This window comes from Neolamprologus multifasciatus, chromosome 8, assembly GCF_963576455.1.
Source record: "Neolamprologus multifasciatus chromosome 8, fNeoMul1.2, whole genome shotgun sequence".
Classification (NCBI taxonomy): domain Eukaryota; kingdom Metazoa; phylum Chordata; class Actinopteri; order Cichliformes; family Cichlidae; genus Neolamprologus; species Neolamprologus multifasciatus.
In genome coordinates this window covers 14,107,408-14,125,514 of record NC_140446.1, presented here as the reverse complement: position 1 = coordinate 14,125,514, position 18,107 = coordinate 14,107,408, and the positions used below count along the sequence as shown (strand labels likewise).

At 38.2% G+C, this 18,107-nt stretch overlaps 1 protein-coding gene across 1 annotated transcript in view; it reads right to left on the bottom strand.

Annotated features, from left to right (window-relative positions):
- atrnl1b (attractin-like 1b) overlaps window positions 1–18,107 on the bottom strand; it is an 81,122-nt gene that overhangs the window by 18,231 nt on the left and 44,784 nt on the right. Inside the window, exons 21-26 of the mRNA XM_085169309.1 lie at window positions 16,131–16,183; window positions 14,530–14,624; window positions 14,222–14,300; window positions 12,132–12,289; window positions 9,818–9,879; window positions 5,741–5,819 (exon numbers count right to left, since the gene is read on the bottom strand). Of these exons, the coding sequence (XP_085025435.1) occupies window positions 5,741–5,819; window positions 9,818–9,879; window positions 12,132–12,289; window positions 14,222–14,300; window positions 14,530–14,624; window positions 16,131–16,183 (526 nt within the window). The remainder of the gene's footprint in view (window positions 1–5,740; window positions 5,820–9,817; window positions 9,880–12,131; window positions 12,290–14,221; window positions 14,301–14,529; window positions 14,625–16,130; window positions 16,184–18,107) is intronic.

Genomic DNA, 18,107 nt, shown 5'->3' with positions numbered 1-18,107 from the left:
ATGTTATTGTGATCCCTTGCAATAAACACGCATGCCGTTCAGCCTTTAAACTCAGGGGTCTTTTATGTGAAAGTGCCTACAGCACATCTTCACACACACACACACACACACACACACACACACACACAAAGGGCTTGGTTTGGCTCATTCTGGCCAAGACCTGAAGTACACTCAAATTCAGACAGGAAAATGAACAGCTGTGAACATCACACACAAGCAGCTGTTTTGATTCCATTTCCTGGTTTGTGTAGATGATGTGTTGGCAATAACTTGAGTGCGTTTTCTGTGAACGCACGTCTATGCATTTGCAAGAAATTGATGGTCATGTGGTCTTCCGAACAACCAAAGCAAATAACTATAAAATGCCCACATTAGGGAGATACTGTAACTTTATGGACAAAAGAATCTACACGTTACACCAACAGACACTTCCAGTTTGGAAAATGGTGATCGCGGAATATTCGATTATTGCGGAATGTTCAAACTGTGTTTATATGCACCTTGCTTAATCAAAGCTGTGATAATGAGACTGAAAACAATAGAAGAATGAGCCTGACTGTGCAAACTCAATACATCCAATAGTTGGGAGTCCCAAGACAAAAACACATATACTGAAATAAAGAGGTACCACAAGCCTTTGCGCTTAACTTTTACATTCCTCACTTGCTTGTCTTCAGCTGACACGACAATCATCGTGCCATCAGATCTGCCCATCAGTAGTTATGAAGGCCACGATAATGTAATAATAATGGTCCTTTCACCTACAATAGCACAAGAAAACATTGCTCTATACAACCATCTGTATTTACATATGTTGCAAAGCATGTCTCTGCGTGTGAGAGCGATAAAGAGAGGAGCTGCATTAAATAAATTCATGTGCTTGTGTGTGTATCATCTTTGTGTTGCAGTCTCGTGAAATGTCAACACTCCCTCCCTTCTGTTCCCCCCACAGGTAGCTTCAAAGAGGTCAGCCCTTGTCCTCTTCTGTGGCATTTACAGCTGTTGTCTTCCTCCCTTTTTCCCCACTCAGGATCCAAGTCTTGTCACCTACCTTCAACTAAAATTATTCAAATATAAAAGCTGTCACTTTGAAACCACATCCTTTCAAGTCCACACAAAAAGAAACCCCTTATTCAATTATTCCTTTAGTGTGGTTAACGATCAGCTTTGTAAGATTAACTTAATAGAAGGAATTACATATTCTCCATTTAAAGGCTCGTGGAATACTCTTGTTTATTATTGAATCATTTGGTGTTGGGTATCCTCCATTCACAGCTATTCTTTTTACGATTATGTCCTTATTATTATGACAATGATTGCTTGGATATATAGAAATACTCTTGTCAAATTTTATCCTGAGACAAAAAAACCCCCCACAAATATAAATATCATATAAAACTATTGTCTTTTCGATCTAACACAGTCCAGAAGGAGTAATACAGTAACACATCAAAAAGCCAATACCAAGTATCAGACATCCATATGCCACTTGGCCTAATCAGAATCTCATTATTGTCTCTGCCATTCCTGAAAGCCTCATTAGGACTCATTCATTCCATGCCCTTATGTCAGATTGAGGCTTAAATGGCCCCGCAGACCAAATCCTCCCATCTTGTATTTGGACAAGTCTTGTAAGTGCTGAGGCTGTGCACCAATTCTTTCAAATTAACTGGACATAGTGTTTACAAAAGAGCCAAATCAGCTCACCAATGAGACAACACTGACAGAACTGAGTCGGTTAACCTAACACTACAGGAGACTTAGTACCGTTTCAACACTGAAAGTAGTTATAACTTTACTTTGGTTACTACACAACATCAAATAGCTAGTATTACAAGCAGTGTAGTAAATCAGACATTCTGTTTTCTACCTGAGTAACAGTGAAAAATAAGGACAAAACTGGTGGATTAGAAAATAATCCATCAAATCTACAGTAACAGAGTTATTTTAAAAATTATTGAATCAATGTGTAGCTGATGAGAAAGAAAGTGACACTCTTATAATCTTTTGAATCACCTTTTCTCCAGGTAAACTGGTGGGCACAGGACTCAAGTAAAAAAAAAAAGAAAAAAGAAGAAGCAGTTTGACCATACGTGTTCAACTAGCAAACACAATGTATTTACCCTGAAATAAATATTAACTTAATCATTCAATCTTGTACCTATAAAATGTGCTCACTGAAACCTAATGGAGAATAATATGTTTAATGTCCAGAATTGGCTGTGCAAAATGAGCAAACCCAAGAGTGTCCTCTCTAGGAAATAAAAGTGATTTTGTGTAATTGCCTTTAGAGCAGGCAATAGAAAAAAAAGGGGGAAAGAAAGCAATATAACTTTTTATTTCCTCTTAGGACTGATTATGGTCCAACTCCAATCCATCCTTTCACCCTCCCACTGTGAGAAGAGCATAACTCCATGAAGTCATCCTTGCACCTGCTGGAGGATTTCTTAATTAACTGTAGCTTAGACGCCCTCAGCTTCCTCCAATAGAAATAGGAACTTGTTGTTTAGCATCCTCTGATAATACGCCATCAATCATGTATTCCAATCTTCAGACTATTTTGCTCCAAATCTTTTAAGCTTTTTCAACATTTCCTAAACACTCCTGCTTGTCTCATGTCTTTCCTTCTGACTTATTCTGTAATATTGGCATTTATGATGGCAAACATTAAAAAGATAATAAACAGGTTATGAAGCACTTTTCAAATGTGAGAAGACAATGTACAATTGTACAAAAGAAACCCACCCCTCCCTGAGCCTGGTTCTCTTGGCGGTTTCTTCCTGTTAAAAGGGAGTTTTTCCTTCCCACTGTCACCAAAGTGCTTGCTCATAGGGGGCCATATGATTGTTGGGTTTTTTGCTATATGTATTATTGTAGGATTAATTATTAATTTTGTTTCGTTACCGAGACAGTCCTGAGGATAGCAAGCCAGTACTGGGACAACTTTACAAGTTATAAACTTAGTTGGTTTAAGAACTGCACCTAATCCAGCAAGCTCTCCATATGAATGTCCAAACTGAATGAAAGTATCTAGGCAGAGGTTGCATGGGCATGCAAGTCTGTTATAAAATAACTTGAAGATGTAAGCTGAAGGTCACTCACAGAAATGTTGGATCCTTTTCCCAGCTGAAACGTTTTTAATGTAATCGAAATCAATAAAAATTATGGTAATAGCTCATGCTGCTATTACTACAGTAATAGCAGCATGAGATGTGAAGATGAAAATTAGTGGTTTGAGCTTATAGCTTCAAAAACATACAAGCACTCAGAAAAATAATGCACTAGAAGTCCTACTTGATATATGAAACTTTTTTACTCAGATAGCACATAAAAAAGACCTTTACTGTTTCTGTAACAATCTCTTAGGTATTGTGGAAGAGTGCTCATGAGAACCGCCACATAAGAAGTAGTTAAAAACTACTTGCACAGCTGAAGCACCCATTACAGCGCTGAATAACACCCTCCAGGCTGTTACAGCTTTCAGGAAAAGGTTACCGACACTGCTTCTCCTTAAAATGTTTCTTTAAAAGTAGGGCTTCTGAAAAGAACATAAGGGAAACCTTGAGCTACTGTTTTTCACATATTTATAAAACCGTGCACTAGAAATCAAAGCCTCATCTTTTCTAACTAGTGCAAGTTTTCACTCTGTATAATCTAAGAAGTTCTATAATGACATATCAACAAGAAACTCCAGCAGGTGTGCCTTCAAATACAGAGCAATAAATAATATGAACTATATATACATGTATATATATATATATATACACATATATATACACATGTGTATATATATGTATATATATATACATGTGTATATATATATATACATATATATACACATGTGTATATATATATGTATGTGTACACGTTCTTTTAGCCACAACAAAACTTTTAACCCAGACAAATTAAGATATAGGGGTTTTTATTTAACTATGCATTTGTTTTGATCGGATGCCTGAAGGACAGTGACAAAACAGATGAGCAAACAGAAAAGTGAGCAGAATTTTAATGCCATGAGCCATCTGCTCGCATTAATTTTTTATTGACTTTAATTCTTTGGATAGGCATGATTCGAACTCACGGCAGCTATCATTCTTGTTTATTTTCATATATCAATTAGAGAATATAAAATTCAGATCCCATAATTATCAATGTCATCCCCGATGGAGATATAAATTGTGGGAGATTTATTAGTAGCCCACATGTCATAAAGGCTGGATACGCACCAAATGAAAACTCCTGCTATTGAGTACCAAACAGCATCCAGGAGAATGTATGGATTCACTGAGGAGATGGAAATGTCGGTTACTCTGATAGGAACCAGAAACCAGCCGATACAGTTCGGGTTAAGGGCAGTGAGATGAATTTGCATATATTTGCCTTTTCCCTAAATTTCCTCCACAGTATCCTTCCTTCTAACCCTCTCTTATAATTTCCACTGACAATCATCTCATCTATAATCCTTCTTCTTCCCCGTCTTTTTCAGCCCTATCTTTCCAACGCTGAATTTTAATGATTCATATCCACCTTTTCCTTTGGTCATTCACAGTATCTGCACTTTCTCCTTTCTCGTTCTTCTTTCCACTGGGCCATTAAACTTAAATTCACAATTTATCACAATTATCATCTTTACTGTTAATCATATGTATTTCTGACAAAATAATCAAATAGTCAGCCTAAAGCCCTCTAAAAGGAGTTCTAAACATCATGCTGAGAACCTTACAGCCTGCCCTGTACCATCATCAGCCCAATGGTGACACCTGAGCAATCAGAAGGGATGAGTCAATTTTCTATCCACGTGTAACACACAATTTAGCAAAGCAATTTTAAATTGTATCTTTATATCTTTAGACACTTTCTTACTAGCAACATGTTGCAAAAAAAGGAAAAAGAAAATCTCCTCCAATTTCTTTAGTTTTCTCTATGTAAATGCCAAAGTCATAAAATGCCACTTTAGCTGGTATAAAGTAGTATTTTTCTAAAACCACCTCAGAAGTGGAGGGGTGGCTGTAAAGAAGCCATTTTTAACAAAGGCAAACAAGGCTTGAGATCTCTCAAATTACACAAAAACTGGACTGAAAATCTGCGTTAACAGGTTGCCCCAAAGTGGAGGCTCTCTCACAGAACAAAAGGCAGTCGACATCCAAAGAACTCTGGCATATCCTCGAAGAAATCTGTCGAGCTATTCCCATAGATTACTTACAGAAATTACAAGAAGGTGGTTATATCAACTCTTTAGAATTGTGCCCACTCTCATTTTGCCATATATAATGTGTATATATATTTTCCCTAGCAAAATAAGAAGAAATGGTCAGAATTATAAGCATTAAAAAATGTAATCAAACCACAATCTACCAGTCTGAAAGCAGTCCTTTAACCACAGTTATCATCGGAGTTAAGCTCCAACACAGTGACGGATCTCAACTCTCCACTCTGTGGGTACTACAGCCTTGCCAACTCCCATACAACTCTTGAAATCTGATTTCAGACACCGTCTTAAAGAGAAAGAACAAATGCTGCCCTCTTTCCTTTTGATTTCACTAAAGAGCAGAAGTCAGACTGCCTCTGAGAAGAGAGGGGCTGTGTGTATTTGGAACAGAAGCTGTAACAACATGCAGTGATTGTCATCCCACGTTCCTTAAAACGCCAAATGCTTTTGCATAAACAACCGGCTGCGCATATTCACAATTTGTTAAAGTCAGGTGTATTTATGCAAGCACGGTGTGTTTTATCGACTTACCTCTCGTCGTCTAGAAGCCCAGCAGGTTTGTTTGATCTTCCACACCACCGCTGCCACCAGGAGTAGTGACAGAAAGCAACTGTTTTAACAGAGAGGAAACAATATCAGCAAAATATATATTTTGTCATATGCAACATTAACCCTCTCAGGCCCGAATTAAGCGTTTTGTTGCTAATGCACAACCAAGTCCTGCAGTGGTACTTCTGGGTAAAAAAAACCTCATAAAATATGTATGTGGGGTAATCGGGTTGTTAGTTCTTAACTGTTGCAAATCTGCAACGTCTGCCAGGACAGGGTTATGGTAGTCCCATATGAAATCATTTAAAGTCTTTAGCTACAGTAGAGCTCCTTTTTGGTTGCAAGCAACCTGAATGAATGTCACTGTGACTGAGGACATGCTGTTTTTAATTTAGCTGAAAGTTTTTGCTTTCAGTTTGAAAGACTGTGTAGAATTGTCAAATTCTACACAGTAGAATTTCTCCTCCCCAAGTCCTCCCCCCCAAATTGCATTGGGGGGGAGGAAGGGACACATACACAGACACAAGAAAAAACTGGCAGATTATATTTTTACTTGCAAGCTTGTTGAAAGCATAATCTCTCTTTAGGTCAAATCCTTCAAGTACCAGCTCTGCGCAACACCTCACAACTTGTCGTATTGTTTATTTTTTGTATCTAAACAAAGGGCATATCATTTATTAATTAGTAAGCTTTATCATGTTTGGACAAAGCCACATTAGCCCTTTTATGCTAATCTAAGCGGCCGTGCAACTTCCAGCAATTCTGCAAAACAATGAGCTCAATTTTGTGAGTTTTTCTTACAGTACAAGTGCGTAGCTTCGACATGATTAAACTCCTGACATTATCAGTGATCAAGACAGGACAGATTCAAAATGTCAAAGTTTCCTGCTAACAAAACAGGGAAGATGATTTGAAGAGGCGGAATATTCATTTCTCAGTAGACTGAATATTTTGGCTGATTACTTCAATTAATAATCCGACAGCACATTAGTCAAGGGAAATTCAGCAAGGTCCGAGCTCTACCGGGATAGAAAAATATGACTGATTGAGAGCTTCCACTTCATTATCCATGTGACAGATGAGAATGTAAAGATTATTATCTGCTAAAGAGACATTTTTGCTTTTTTTTTTTTGCTTTGTTTTAATTAAGAACATGTGCCAAATGGTGTTTTTACCTAAGCAAGCTCGTGGAAAGTATTAGTGTTGGCTTACATTTGATTTAATCAATTACTTCAATTACTTTGAACAATCTGAAATTTGAACATTTTATCCACTTGAAACAAATAAGGGTAAATATTTTCACATTTCCTTCTAGCTATTCTCTAATCACTGAAATTAAACCTGTGTTAAAGCACAGGAATAAAGGCAATGCTGTTTTGATTTAAAATGCTGCAATAGGAACAGTAAGATGTTGACTTGAGTGATATGCTACATTTCTACAACAGGGAGTCTGATCCAATAAGCACATTTCACCATAGATACACAACTAGCTGCAACATTGTGGGCTAATTTGTTTTGTGTGTAAATTTGAGATTACCACACCCGCTAGACCCATTGGCCAGGATGTTTGAAGAAAGTGATAACAGGAAAAGGAAAAAATAAGTAAAGTGAAATTTAAGCGTTGACTGAAGTGAAACTCTGCTTCAAATATCACGGTCACACATGAAATGTATTTTAAGCTTTGAAACCGTTTCATTCTTTTAGAAGTACTTGAGCCATCTTAGACACCTTTGAAGATAACAGTGAGCGGCAGAAAAAGGGGTTGTGAGTGTCTGAATGGGATTTTCATGTGGCAGAAATGACCAGACAGATTTCTGGCTGTAGAACACAAAGCGTAATCACGCTAACTAGATTACAACTTAGACAAGTGAAGTACACAAAAATTTTGTGTAAAGAAGAAATATGGAAATAATGGAAAAATACTAGGTGTCAAAAGGCTTGCAGTGGAAAAGGTAAAGTAAACACTGAATAAACATAGTTGAAGAAGAGTCGTGCTGTCATTTCTTCGCCCTCTACCTCTTATACAAGGAGGCCTAGAAGCCCTGTGGGGTGATTTGACATTTTGTCATCAAGCTGATTATGTTTCCTGCGGATTTCATCCCTCTTCAGAAAAAAAAACAAGCTGTTTGTCACTGCATCAAGGCTTTTTTTTCTTTTTCATGGGTCAGTAAAAACTGGACAACAGAAGGACGATGTAGACATTATGAGAATTATTATCACCTCTCTAACAATGGAAACAAATCCTGGATCTTAGAGCATAAACAGTTTTTAAAATACTGAAACAACAAAAAGAAGGACCAAACTGTAGCTGCGTTGAGTCCATGTTGTGAACCTGTTCAAAACTGTTTTTCATGTGTAATATATTTTAGACAAACTAAACGATCAGCCTCTCTTTTTCTTTCCAACGATTCCTGAAATTGGCTATTGAACTGTAACGTGATACGCTTGAAGCAGAGGATCACTGTTTGTGTGACACCTTTACGGGAAAGTTATTGTGGGTTGTGTAATGATGGGCAGGTGCCTTAGGCAAAGATGATCTTCTATTCCCTTCGTGACACCTACACACATAGCATTTTAGTCCATTTAGCTACTCTGGGCAGCACAAGTTCAAAAAAATGAACGCCTATACACAGAAAACAACTCTTGCTATAAGGTCAGTAACCAGAAACCACACGTGGGGCTGTGGGGAACATCTTCTGAACCTTTTCAAAGATAGCAATATTTAGGATAACTTACAGTATAAATTTTGCAATTATACTCACATCTTCTTAACTTATTCAGACTTTGATGTACCTTTGAGACAGCCCAATTTACTCCTTTTAAACATTTCAATGAAAGACTTTCATCGCAGCTCTCTGGATGAAAAATCATTAACAGTCCTCATATCTTGATCGCCCACACCTTCTATTTAGATGGCACTTTCATAGAAATGTGCACCTACTTAAATTGTAACTGGCAGTTCATTTGGCACTTGAAAAAGGAAAATTGCTACCTTGAAGACACAAGAAGCATTTACATGTATTCGGTTAGCAGAACTGACCTAACAGGCTCACATAACTCAGTAAGGCCCAGGAGAGAAGAGCTGAGAGTGACGATATAGTGGATAAGGTTTCCTGACTGGAGAACACTTACAGCCCTGTTTCCAAATAGTAGGGATGCATTGCAAAAATTAAATAAAACCGAACACAAGTATAAAATTTATCCTTTAAAACATTTTTTTTTTCCATTAGAAAGTTTTTAAAAAGTTTGTGTTGTGTAACATTTGAGAAGACCAGTTTCTGTAGTTTTAAAGTGAAATGCTTTTAGATGCAGTCAGGCCCATTTCGTGGTGTAGTTCATTTTATAATGTCTCAGATGCTTTTAGTGACTGACAGGTGTGGGCTGCGGAGGGCAAGTTTAAAACCAAGGCTCTTTTCACTGAGCCTGCTGCTCTGTTGCTGCTAATATATACCAGGTTGTGGCCTGGCAACCCGAACAAAGGAGGACTTTCCTACAAAAGACGTTTAATGCATGTCACGGCAACCTTAAAATATATAATTTGGCATTAATGGTTCTTTCAACATCATTCAATATTAGTTTTCTTTATGCTGGGAAACATTATTGCTCAACTCTTATTTGCTCACACAGTCGTTCACCAAGTGAAACATACATATCTGAAAAGCAAAACTAATTGGGTTTCAATAATTTTTTAAACACTGTCCCGTATTCAGCAAGTGAAAATAAAATAAACAATAAAAAAAAAAAAATTTTAAACAACAGCTTTTTCTTATTATATACACTTATTTATTTAACCTGTTTTTCTTAGACTGAACCATCTCAACGTAACACCAGGCTTCAGTCTCACAGGCCTAGAAACCAGTCGGTGACACGGTCATAACCACGATTTGTATTGGTAGAATGACTTTTTCACAAGCGGTTGGTGAAAGTTGCTGGCAATTGACAACTGGCTTCCAAGCGACAAGCGGTTGCCAGGTTGTTGTGAATCAGTCTCAAGGCTTTGTGACTAAAAGAAATGACTGAGTTCATGTTTAGGAATAAATAAATGTTTTATACACTTACCTGAAAAATGTAACAAAGAACTGGACGAGATCCATAATGCCACCGTGCTGGGAGAAGGCGATCTAGTGGATGGAAAGAAGACGATAAGCAATGACTTACTATGAGAGAAAACACATGGATATGCATTATAATTTTAAGATTTGTAATGTATAATTTAACCTAAATTTGTAATTGTGCCTTAAGGTTAATGTTCAATATTTTTAATAGCATTTCTCTTTTCAGATGCATAAATTAAAATAAATAAAAATAACTCGCAGTGCTGGTATTTTTTAAATTTAACCCATTGATCTCAGATCTCAGCAATAACACAGTCTCTCTCTTCCATAGCCGACGTATCCAAAAGGCAACATGGCAGTGAATGACGCTTCATCAGAAACATGTTTCATCTTCATTAAAAGAGAGATTACGCACAGTCCTGGCAGCTAAATCACATATAACAGGCCACATCATTGTGACAAGTCATTATCTACTGTAGATGTTTTGAAAGCACTGTAGCCTGAAAGCATTTAGACAAACACACACAATGTCATCTGGAGCCCCTGGTTGGCAACACATTGGTTTGGGTAACGGGGCACAAATTGTGCTTTTAGAGGTGGATTACATGCGTCACATCTGTTGCGTAGAATGCTAATTTAACAATCAAATTAATCTGGTCTTCCAAAAAAAGAAGAAGAAGATGCGTGGCTGAACCTACATATAGATTTATTAGTGTAGATATGTCTAGATTGTATTGAAATGTAGTGGTTAGCTAAATATTTGGCTATGTCAATATCACAGGAAACAGAAAGGGGTTAATGATCATATAGCATAACAGAGTCACGGGGCTAATATTCTTTAATGACAACTTCATCTACCCCCCAAACTTCTGCCACCTTTGACTTTTTCCAACCCTATTAAGTAGAAAATGAGAATCACTGATCTGAAATAAGATGCTTACTGACATGGCTAACATGACTCACAAAGCACACTGTGCACAGATGTTAGCTGGCTTTTAAGTAAATTGGACATGTCTATTTAGTGCTTAGAAAGTTGTTTTTCACACGATATGAGGTCAAAGCAATGTGTGTAGGGTTAATTCAGTTTCAATTCATCCATCTCAGCCAATCAATTTCATCATCTGAGAACATTCTTCTATTACAATTGGCCTTTTATTACATGGAGGAACATGCTGACGATACGATTAGGTGGCAACATTTTCCCTCTATGAAAGCTGCTCTTTACGATCCAAGTCTATATTTAAATCTGTTTATGTGTTTGGGCCTTACATACAAACCCTCATAAGAAGAAATCCTGTCTTATCTCATCCAGGTCTCCATTCTCATCCATGCATCATGAAGACAAGCAACGAAAGAGAGACCTTATCCTGTTACAGAAGCTATTTGCTGTACAGCCCGGGCTAGTCCATAATAAATAAGCGACTGTTGGCTGGGAAATCTAATAGAAAACTATTACCGGGCCCCCTCCAAAGATGGATTGACCCCAAAGATATTATTACTCCAAGGTGTTCCATTCATTTGTAGGACGAAATACAAAAATCAATATTTGGGAGTGGACTAATTAGGAAAATGGATATTGTGTGATATTTGGGGGGGGGGACACAATTGTTATCTCATTGTATTAAATTGCATGGTGACAGCAGATTCGGGTGTTAATTCTATGGGTTTGTACAAGTGACACCTTTCATATTATAGTAGTAATGTACTTTATATCAAGCTTAGCATATTCCAGAGAGAGCGTTTCTAAGGCTTAGTTACAATTTATAGAATGAAAATGTTAAGCAACATTTATAATCCCTAAAATGTCAAAGAACACTCCTCGTGTGTGCTGTCCATGGGCAAGCTTTCCTTACAAAGAAATCCTGCCCATCCCCCATCCCTTTACACTAGACCTTTTTGTTTTCCAGCAAGTAGATAAAAGCAAATGGACTACACATCTTTCAGTATTGTATTTTCAAGCGGTCCACCAATCAAAGCCTCAATTGGATCCATTCAGAGAGAGAGGTACAAATTTGAAACAATGCTTTTTGCCTTTGCCTGCTAAAAAGCAGCTGTGCACCAAAGAACACACATTCACTGAAGGTGTAATTACAATCGAGTGCACTCGAAATCACCCAGAGTGACAATGGAGCTCTGCATGTGCAAAGATGGCTGCTCCTGCTCTTTTTGTGTTAATTCTTTTATAGATTTATTCATACATACTGTATTTACGTGTGTTTTTAGCATTTTGAAAACAGTCACAGCACATAAGAGAGGATTAGCTCACTGTCTTATCCGCTTCTCATAAGTCAGTCCAAGGTCACACACGCAGTTCTTACCTGGATCTTGATGGGCCATGAGAAGTTACTGACGTAGACATAAAAAGTAATGTTAGGGTTGCTTCTGAAGGTGAACTTTTCGCATGAGAAACTGTCTCTATATTCCTTGATGTTTGTTTTGGACACGATGGGCACCTCCTCTCCAGAGATTGTTCCAGCTGTAGAGTTAAAGAGTTTATGTTCAGAATATAAACATCTAACACACTCATTGTTATTTATGTAAAACAGAAATTTTTAAATATCTCTAGGTGTGGTTGAAAAGAGGGACATTAAGTCGTTTTAGACCTACAATTTGCCCTAATGTAACTATAGAAGATGAAGTCTGCATGAGGTCTGCTCAGATCCACTATTGTTAACAATAAGTTCTTGCTTGTGTCCCTTTTTAGCTTTTCTCTGAGTGGCATCTTAACATTTTAAAACAGGATGATGCAATGTGCCTTAAATGAAATTCTGTATGCTAAACACTAAACCGTAAATTTTCTGTGTCTTGTGTATACAAACTTCTTGATATCCCTAATGAAATCAATATATAAACACATTCTGGACTAAAACTCTTAAAACTCTATCTTCCATCTATCTAAACGTTCCAAGTCATTTCTTATTCTTCCTCATGTCAGTGGGTTCTCAACATTGACATTCCAAACCACGGCTCTGAAACAAAAGCAGTGAAAATGACAGCTTGACTGTGGCTACGTGAGCACATTTATCTTAATTGAAATCACCCCTCCCCTCCCTTCTCCTTCCCCCACCCAAAGGCGCTTCGCGCGCTCGTCGATTGTGAAGAGGGTCCCGTTCCTTCTGAGACACAATATCTTAGCAGAGAAAGGGGACCCAACTTCAAATATTAATAACGCTACTCCAAAAAGGTTAAGGTGGTGGCGAGGCGCGCGGGAGGTTAACGTGTCTTAGTGGCTAGAAAATGTCAGTGCCGTGTGGACAGGAGAAAGCGGCAGATGACTTGAGAGGAGGGGAGGCCAGAGATAAACAGTGGCACTGGACGACTGCAGTGTCCTTGGGTGTCTTTCCTCAGGGAACCTATAATATCCACTCAACAGTGACACGGTACACACTAACAAGAGAAGGTGCGTTGTTGTTCCTGTTATATCTCTTATATTGACTGACTAAATCATTACTTTAATATTTATATCATAATGTTACACACACACAGACATTATACTGTATATACATTTATTTTTATTTTTATTTTTATTTTTAAAGCACTGATTGTATGGGATTAATCACATTTGTTATTATATACATTTTTTTTTTCAAGAATGAATGAAACTGATTAAACAAGGGGTTTGTTTTGTAATTAGGTTCAATTTGAAAGCATCTTAGTCATTATTTCATTTAATGCTGTGAATGTGGGAACAATAGGAACCTTTTATGTCACAGACTTCAGAATAAATAGAGGACATCTAATCAGCCTGAGTCCATGTGGATAAAAATAAGCAACAAATTGTTGTCAGTTTGAATATTGGCTTTGGTGACCTTTGAATGCTGAGAAAGTTTTATAGATGTTTTGTTGGACATTTTTATAACATCCAAATATCCACCTGAGGCCCAGCCTATTCATTTATGTCCTCTGCTAGCAAATCACAAAAATAACGGAAAAAACCCTGAAAGATACTTTTTTTTCCTTGGTTCGTTACTTCACGAAACATATAACCTTTGCTGAGAATACCTAATACTATTTGTGACCTTTGTGGCCAAGTGCTGACAAAGAAGTTGGAACAGGAGAGACAAACTCACTACTACTAATCTTGCTTATGTCTGTTCTCCTTGTGCCTACATGGCTTCTCTCTGGGTACTCTTGTACTCCAAAAACATGCATGTTGGGTTAATTTGTGATTCTAAATTGGCCAAAAAGTGTGAATGGTTTTCTGTCTTGCTGTGTTAGCCATGCATTATAGTGGCGACCAGTCCGGGGTACCCCATCTTTTTCTCTTTGCCAGAGGGGATAAGTTTCAGCCACCTCCAACCCTGAATATCAGATATAATGGATAAAAAAGGATGGATACTAAAATGACTGGGACTAATAACTCACCAGAAACATTTCAAGTAAAAAAAGAAAAAGAAAAAAAAAGTACCTGTTGATCCAACCGACCACGTGATGTTCAGGTTGAAGTTATTGGACGCATTTATGGACATTTCCAAATTCTTGGTTTGCTTTAGATGAAAAACATAAATCCATTAATGAAATCATCTAAATACTGCACAATTTACAATTTACATTACAATCATTTTTACAGCAATGTCAGGCTCAATGTTTCTAATTATCAAAAACAATTGACCAGTAACCAGCATAATTAAATGTGAGTGCCTCAGAGCGCTGCGTTCATGTTAACTCTAACATCGTTCCCGATGACTCACTGAAAACTCTTCTTGAAGAAGTTACCTGCTCAGGCGAGGCCATGAAGTTTATGGCAGTGTAGTGATTATCATCTTCCTGGATGAGACTGAAGGTGAACTGGTAGTCAATCAGGAGATTGTCTGTTTAGAAAACCAGACAGGAAAGAAATTACTCAGATGTTGTCCCATGTCCCGTACATCATACGTAGATGACAGCTTCATCAAGAACTTAGCTGGCAGATGTAGCTTTACCACCACAGGCTAGAGGCTAAAATCTGATTGCTGCAATCAAGCATGGAACTAACAGATTAACCTGACCCTCAGAGTAAATAATCTTCACCAGAGATTAATGAAGTTTCTATTATTAATGAACTGCCACAAATGACTTCACTAGTAATGCTAAAATTTTTATTTTTTTTTGAAAAGGAGATACATGCATCAAATATTTTATTAATAAATGTGTCCTTTCAAATTTGTACCACAGCTGTTTACTTTTTCCCTGGGGGACTGCAGGGGCATGAGTACTAAGATCGAATTTTCAGGAGCTATTTTTTGGCATATAAATTACATAATTTACTGGCCAGAGTCTGAGATGTCCTGTAAAGCCACAGAAAAAAAAGTATTTCTTTATAGGCTTAAATAAGCGTCCTGAAGATCTGACTTATGATTAAAAACAAAAAACAAAAAACTGAATAGTAATAGTAAAATGGCATTAAAGCCACAGAAGGCTTTGGGAGATATATTTAGGTCTGCATTTTTCAATTACAAACTACAGACTAACACGCACTGCAAAGGAGCTGGATAATGTCGCATGAGTTCAAAGTGCTAATCTATGCAATCAGTGGCCTTTTGGATAGTGAGCACTGCCGTGTTTACAATAGTGCACAGCTAAGCTCAAGAACAAGTCCCAGTGGTGTCCAGAGGTTAAAACAAGCTTCAGGCTTTTAGTTTCCTGTCTTCCCCCCATTGAGCCTGTTGTCAGGCTGTGGCATTTCAAAAAGGGACAAAACCTTGGCAAAGGCTCTGTTGTCAGTGCGGAGTGCTGAAAGGCAGATAACAAATCACTAAGTACCGCAGCACCGTGAAGGACACGACATCATGCAAATAAACGCACAAAGCTCAAACACACCAGCGTGTACAGTATACACAGGAAGGGGGGCACAGATGTGCTACCACTCGGCGCTGGGTGTCAGCTTTGTGTCATTCGAGTTCCTTTTCCATATACGCACACTGATAGTTTGACTTGTTAAGTGAAAGGAAAATCTATCATTTAGTCAACTTTCTAAATGAATAAACGAGTAGGTGCGTGATTGAGTGAGTAGACAAGTGGAGAATTTTTTACTCCTCCGTCTCCTTGATTAGCTCAATCACTCACTCCCTCTGATGCACTTGACATTTTCACGACAAGTCATTCTGTCACCGAACAAGCGCCCCTGGTGCCAAAGTGCTAAAATGCTCCATCTGCCCTGGGCGGAAGAGTGGAAGTGGAAGGAGAGGGGAGAGAGAGAGAGAGAAAGAGAGGGGAGACAGAAAGAGAGAGAGGCAGAGAGAGAGAAACGGCAAGAATAATAAAGGTGTGTGTTTGTGAGAGTGAGTGCATATGAGCTGTCTCTCCAGCAAGTAGCTGTCCAGCGGAGAATTACTCACAGTAACAGGTTCCTCTGAGTGGATTGCCAAGGTAACGGTTTTCTGAGTCACATCTGCAGCGAAGAAAACAGAGAGGAGAGAACAAGATGAAGAAGAGTGCGAACAGATTGAGAGCAAGAATGCCTCTTATCAGAAGCGGTGTCTGCCAAGTGCCAGCGCATTAGCTCCTGCTGTTGGCGCCTCATCAAGTCTCTTACTTTTGACAAAGAGGAAATAATCTGATAGTTTGTAAAAGTTAATTAGATTTTTTTTTCTCTCCCCCCCCCCCCCAAAGAAAAGTTGTTTATCAAAGTAACACAGTCACACATGCACAAAACTTCACATTCCGCTTGATCACAGAGGTCTGTGATCAGGTTTAAGCCCTTAAAATCCTTGGAGCAAAAACAGCTCTTATTTGAATTTTGGAGAAATATAATCTTTAACTGAGAATAACCGGTGATCAAGGGGAATCCTCCTCGTGGAATAAAGTCAGATAAGACAGAGTTTTGCAGGTAGTAAGCAAGAAATTTAAAGTTCAAAATGGACCAAGTTTATTGACCCAAGTTAAAATTCAGATGTGATAATCAGAGCTGGGGTTGAACACAGTAACAACAGTCACAGGCTAAATAACTAAATGGTTGTCCCATGACGTTTAATTCTGTCCATAATTCAGAAGTGTTTTTACAAAAAAAACAGGAGGCTTTTGCTTGGACGCTATTAAGTGCAACTCCTTGTTTCTCTGGTACTTCAGGGCAGGGGTGCGCCACAGCAAAGCCCGCAATCCAGCCCTATTTTTCCTGCTATTTTTCCAAAAGTACCCTTGTGAAAATAATTAAAGGATTTAAAAATCCCTTTAAAAGTGCCTGTTTTTTATTGTTTGTTTGTTTTTTCACTATTTACAACATAAATTTCAGTTGTTTACAGTGGGTAGTTAATGCATAGTAAAACTAGTTTCTTTGGTACTGTACGTGGCTCATGATGTCAAAGGGGTTTGCAGCCATGCTTTTTTCTCCCTCTAAGGCAGGGATGTCAAACTTACAATAAGCCTAAGAGAGGTTAAATTCAAGTCTCAAGCTTTTCCTTTAAAGTCAACACTTTTTAAAACATCCAGGTTTTCCTGCAAGATTGTATAATTTGCTAAAACCCACTAGCAGTTTGTTTTTGTTTTTTTCACAACAAGGATGTTGTGGTATCAGCCAAAAAACAGTCTGACTTTTAAATGAAGTGCTTCCAAGCAAAATAATTTGTTAACATCCACAGACCGCCATCAACTGCTCTGTTTTATCAGCCCCGTTGCTTTCTAAAGCCCCCGTAATGAGGAAGAACATATGGCAATGTTCACTGGACTGCACTGCTCCATCCTTTTTAAAGCATCTCTCCACTCCGCCTCTCAACACACGTACATGCATTTAACTGTCCGCAGTTCACTCCGAACTTCACTGTCATCACTCTTAAGCGACTGACCACAATGAGCAGGTTGATGAATGCCACATATGCAATTGAAGCGCACAAATAAGGTGAAAATTGTTGTGTTAATTTAAAGATAAGAAACCTATTATCACACTGATTAGGCTTCACAGTTGGTTCATCTTACAGACAACCAATTAAACTTGTGAGAATGTGAATATCCGAGGCGGTGTCGAGGAGTCAGAGGGGACGGCAAATAAAGGAGGGAACAGACTTGGAGCGAGCCAACCGAGAGGCACGAACGCCGCTGAGGAGGAGGAGGCCGTCAGTGATGTTACACTGAATGAGGATGACTCTGACCCTAAAAATAATTTGGGACTGGCTCGGTTTGCAGCATTTCGGATTTGCAAGACAGACGCTATCACCACCTAACGCACTGTGCAAAAACCAACATAAATAAAAACACAGTCATACGGGGGTTGAAGGTCACCAGACGTCATTCGGCACATTAAATATCACCAGGGAGAAATACTGTCAAAAGTGCTTTTTAAAAAAAAAGCAAAAAATAAAAAAGCAAAGCTATTACACAAC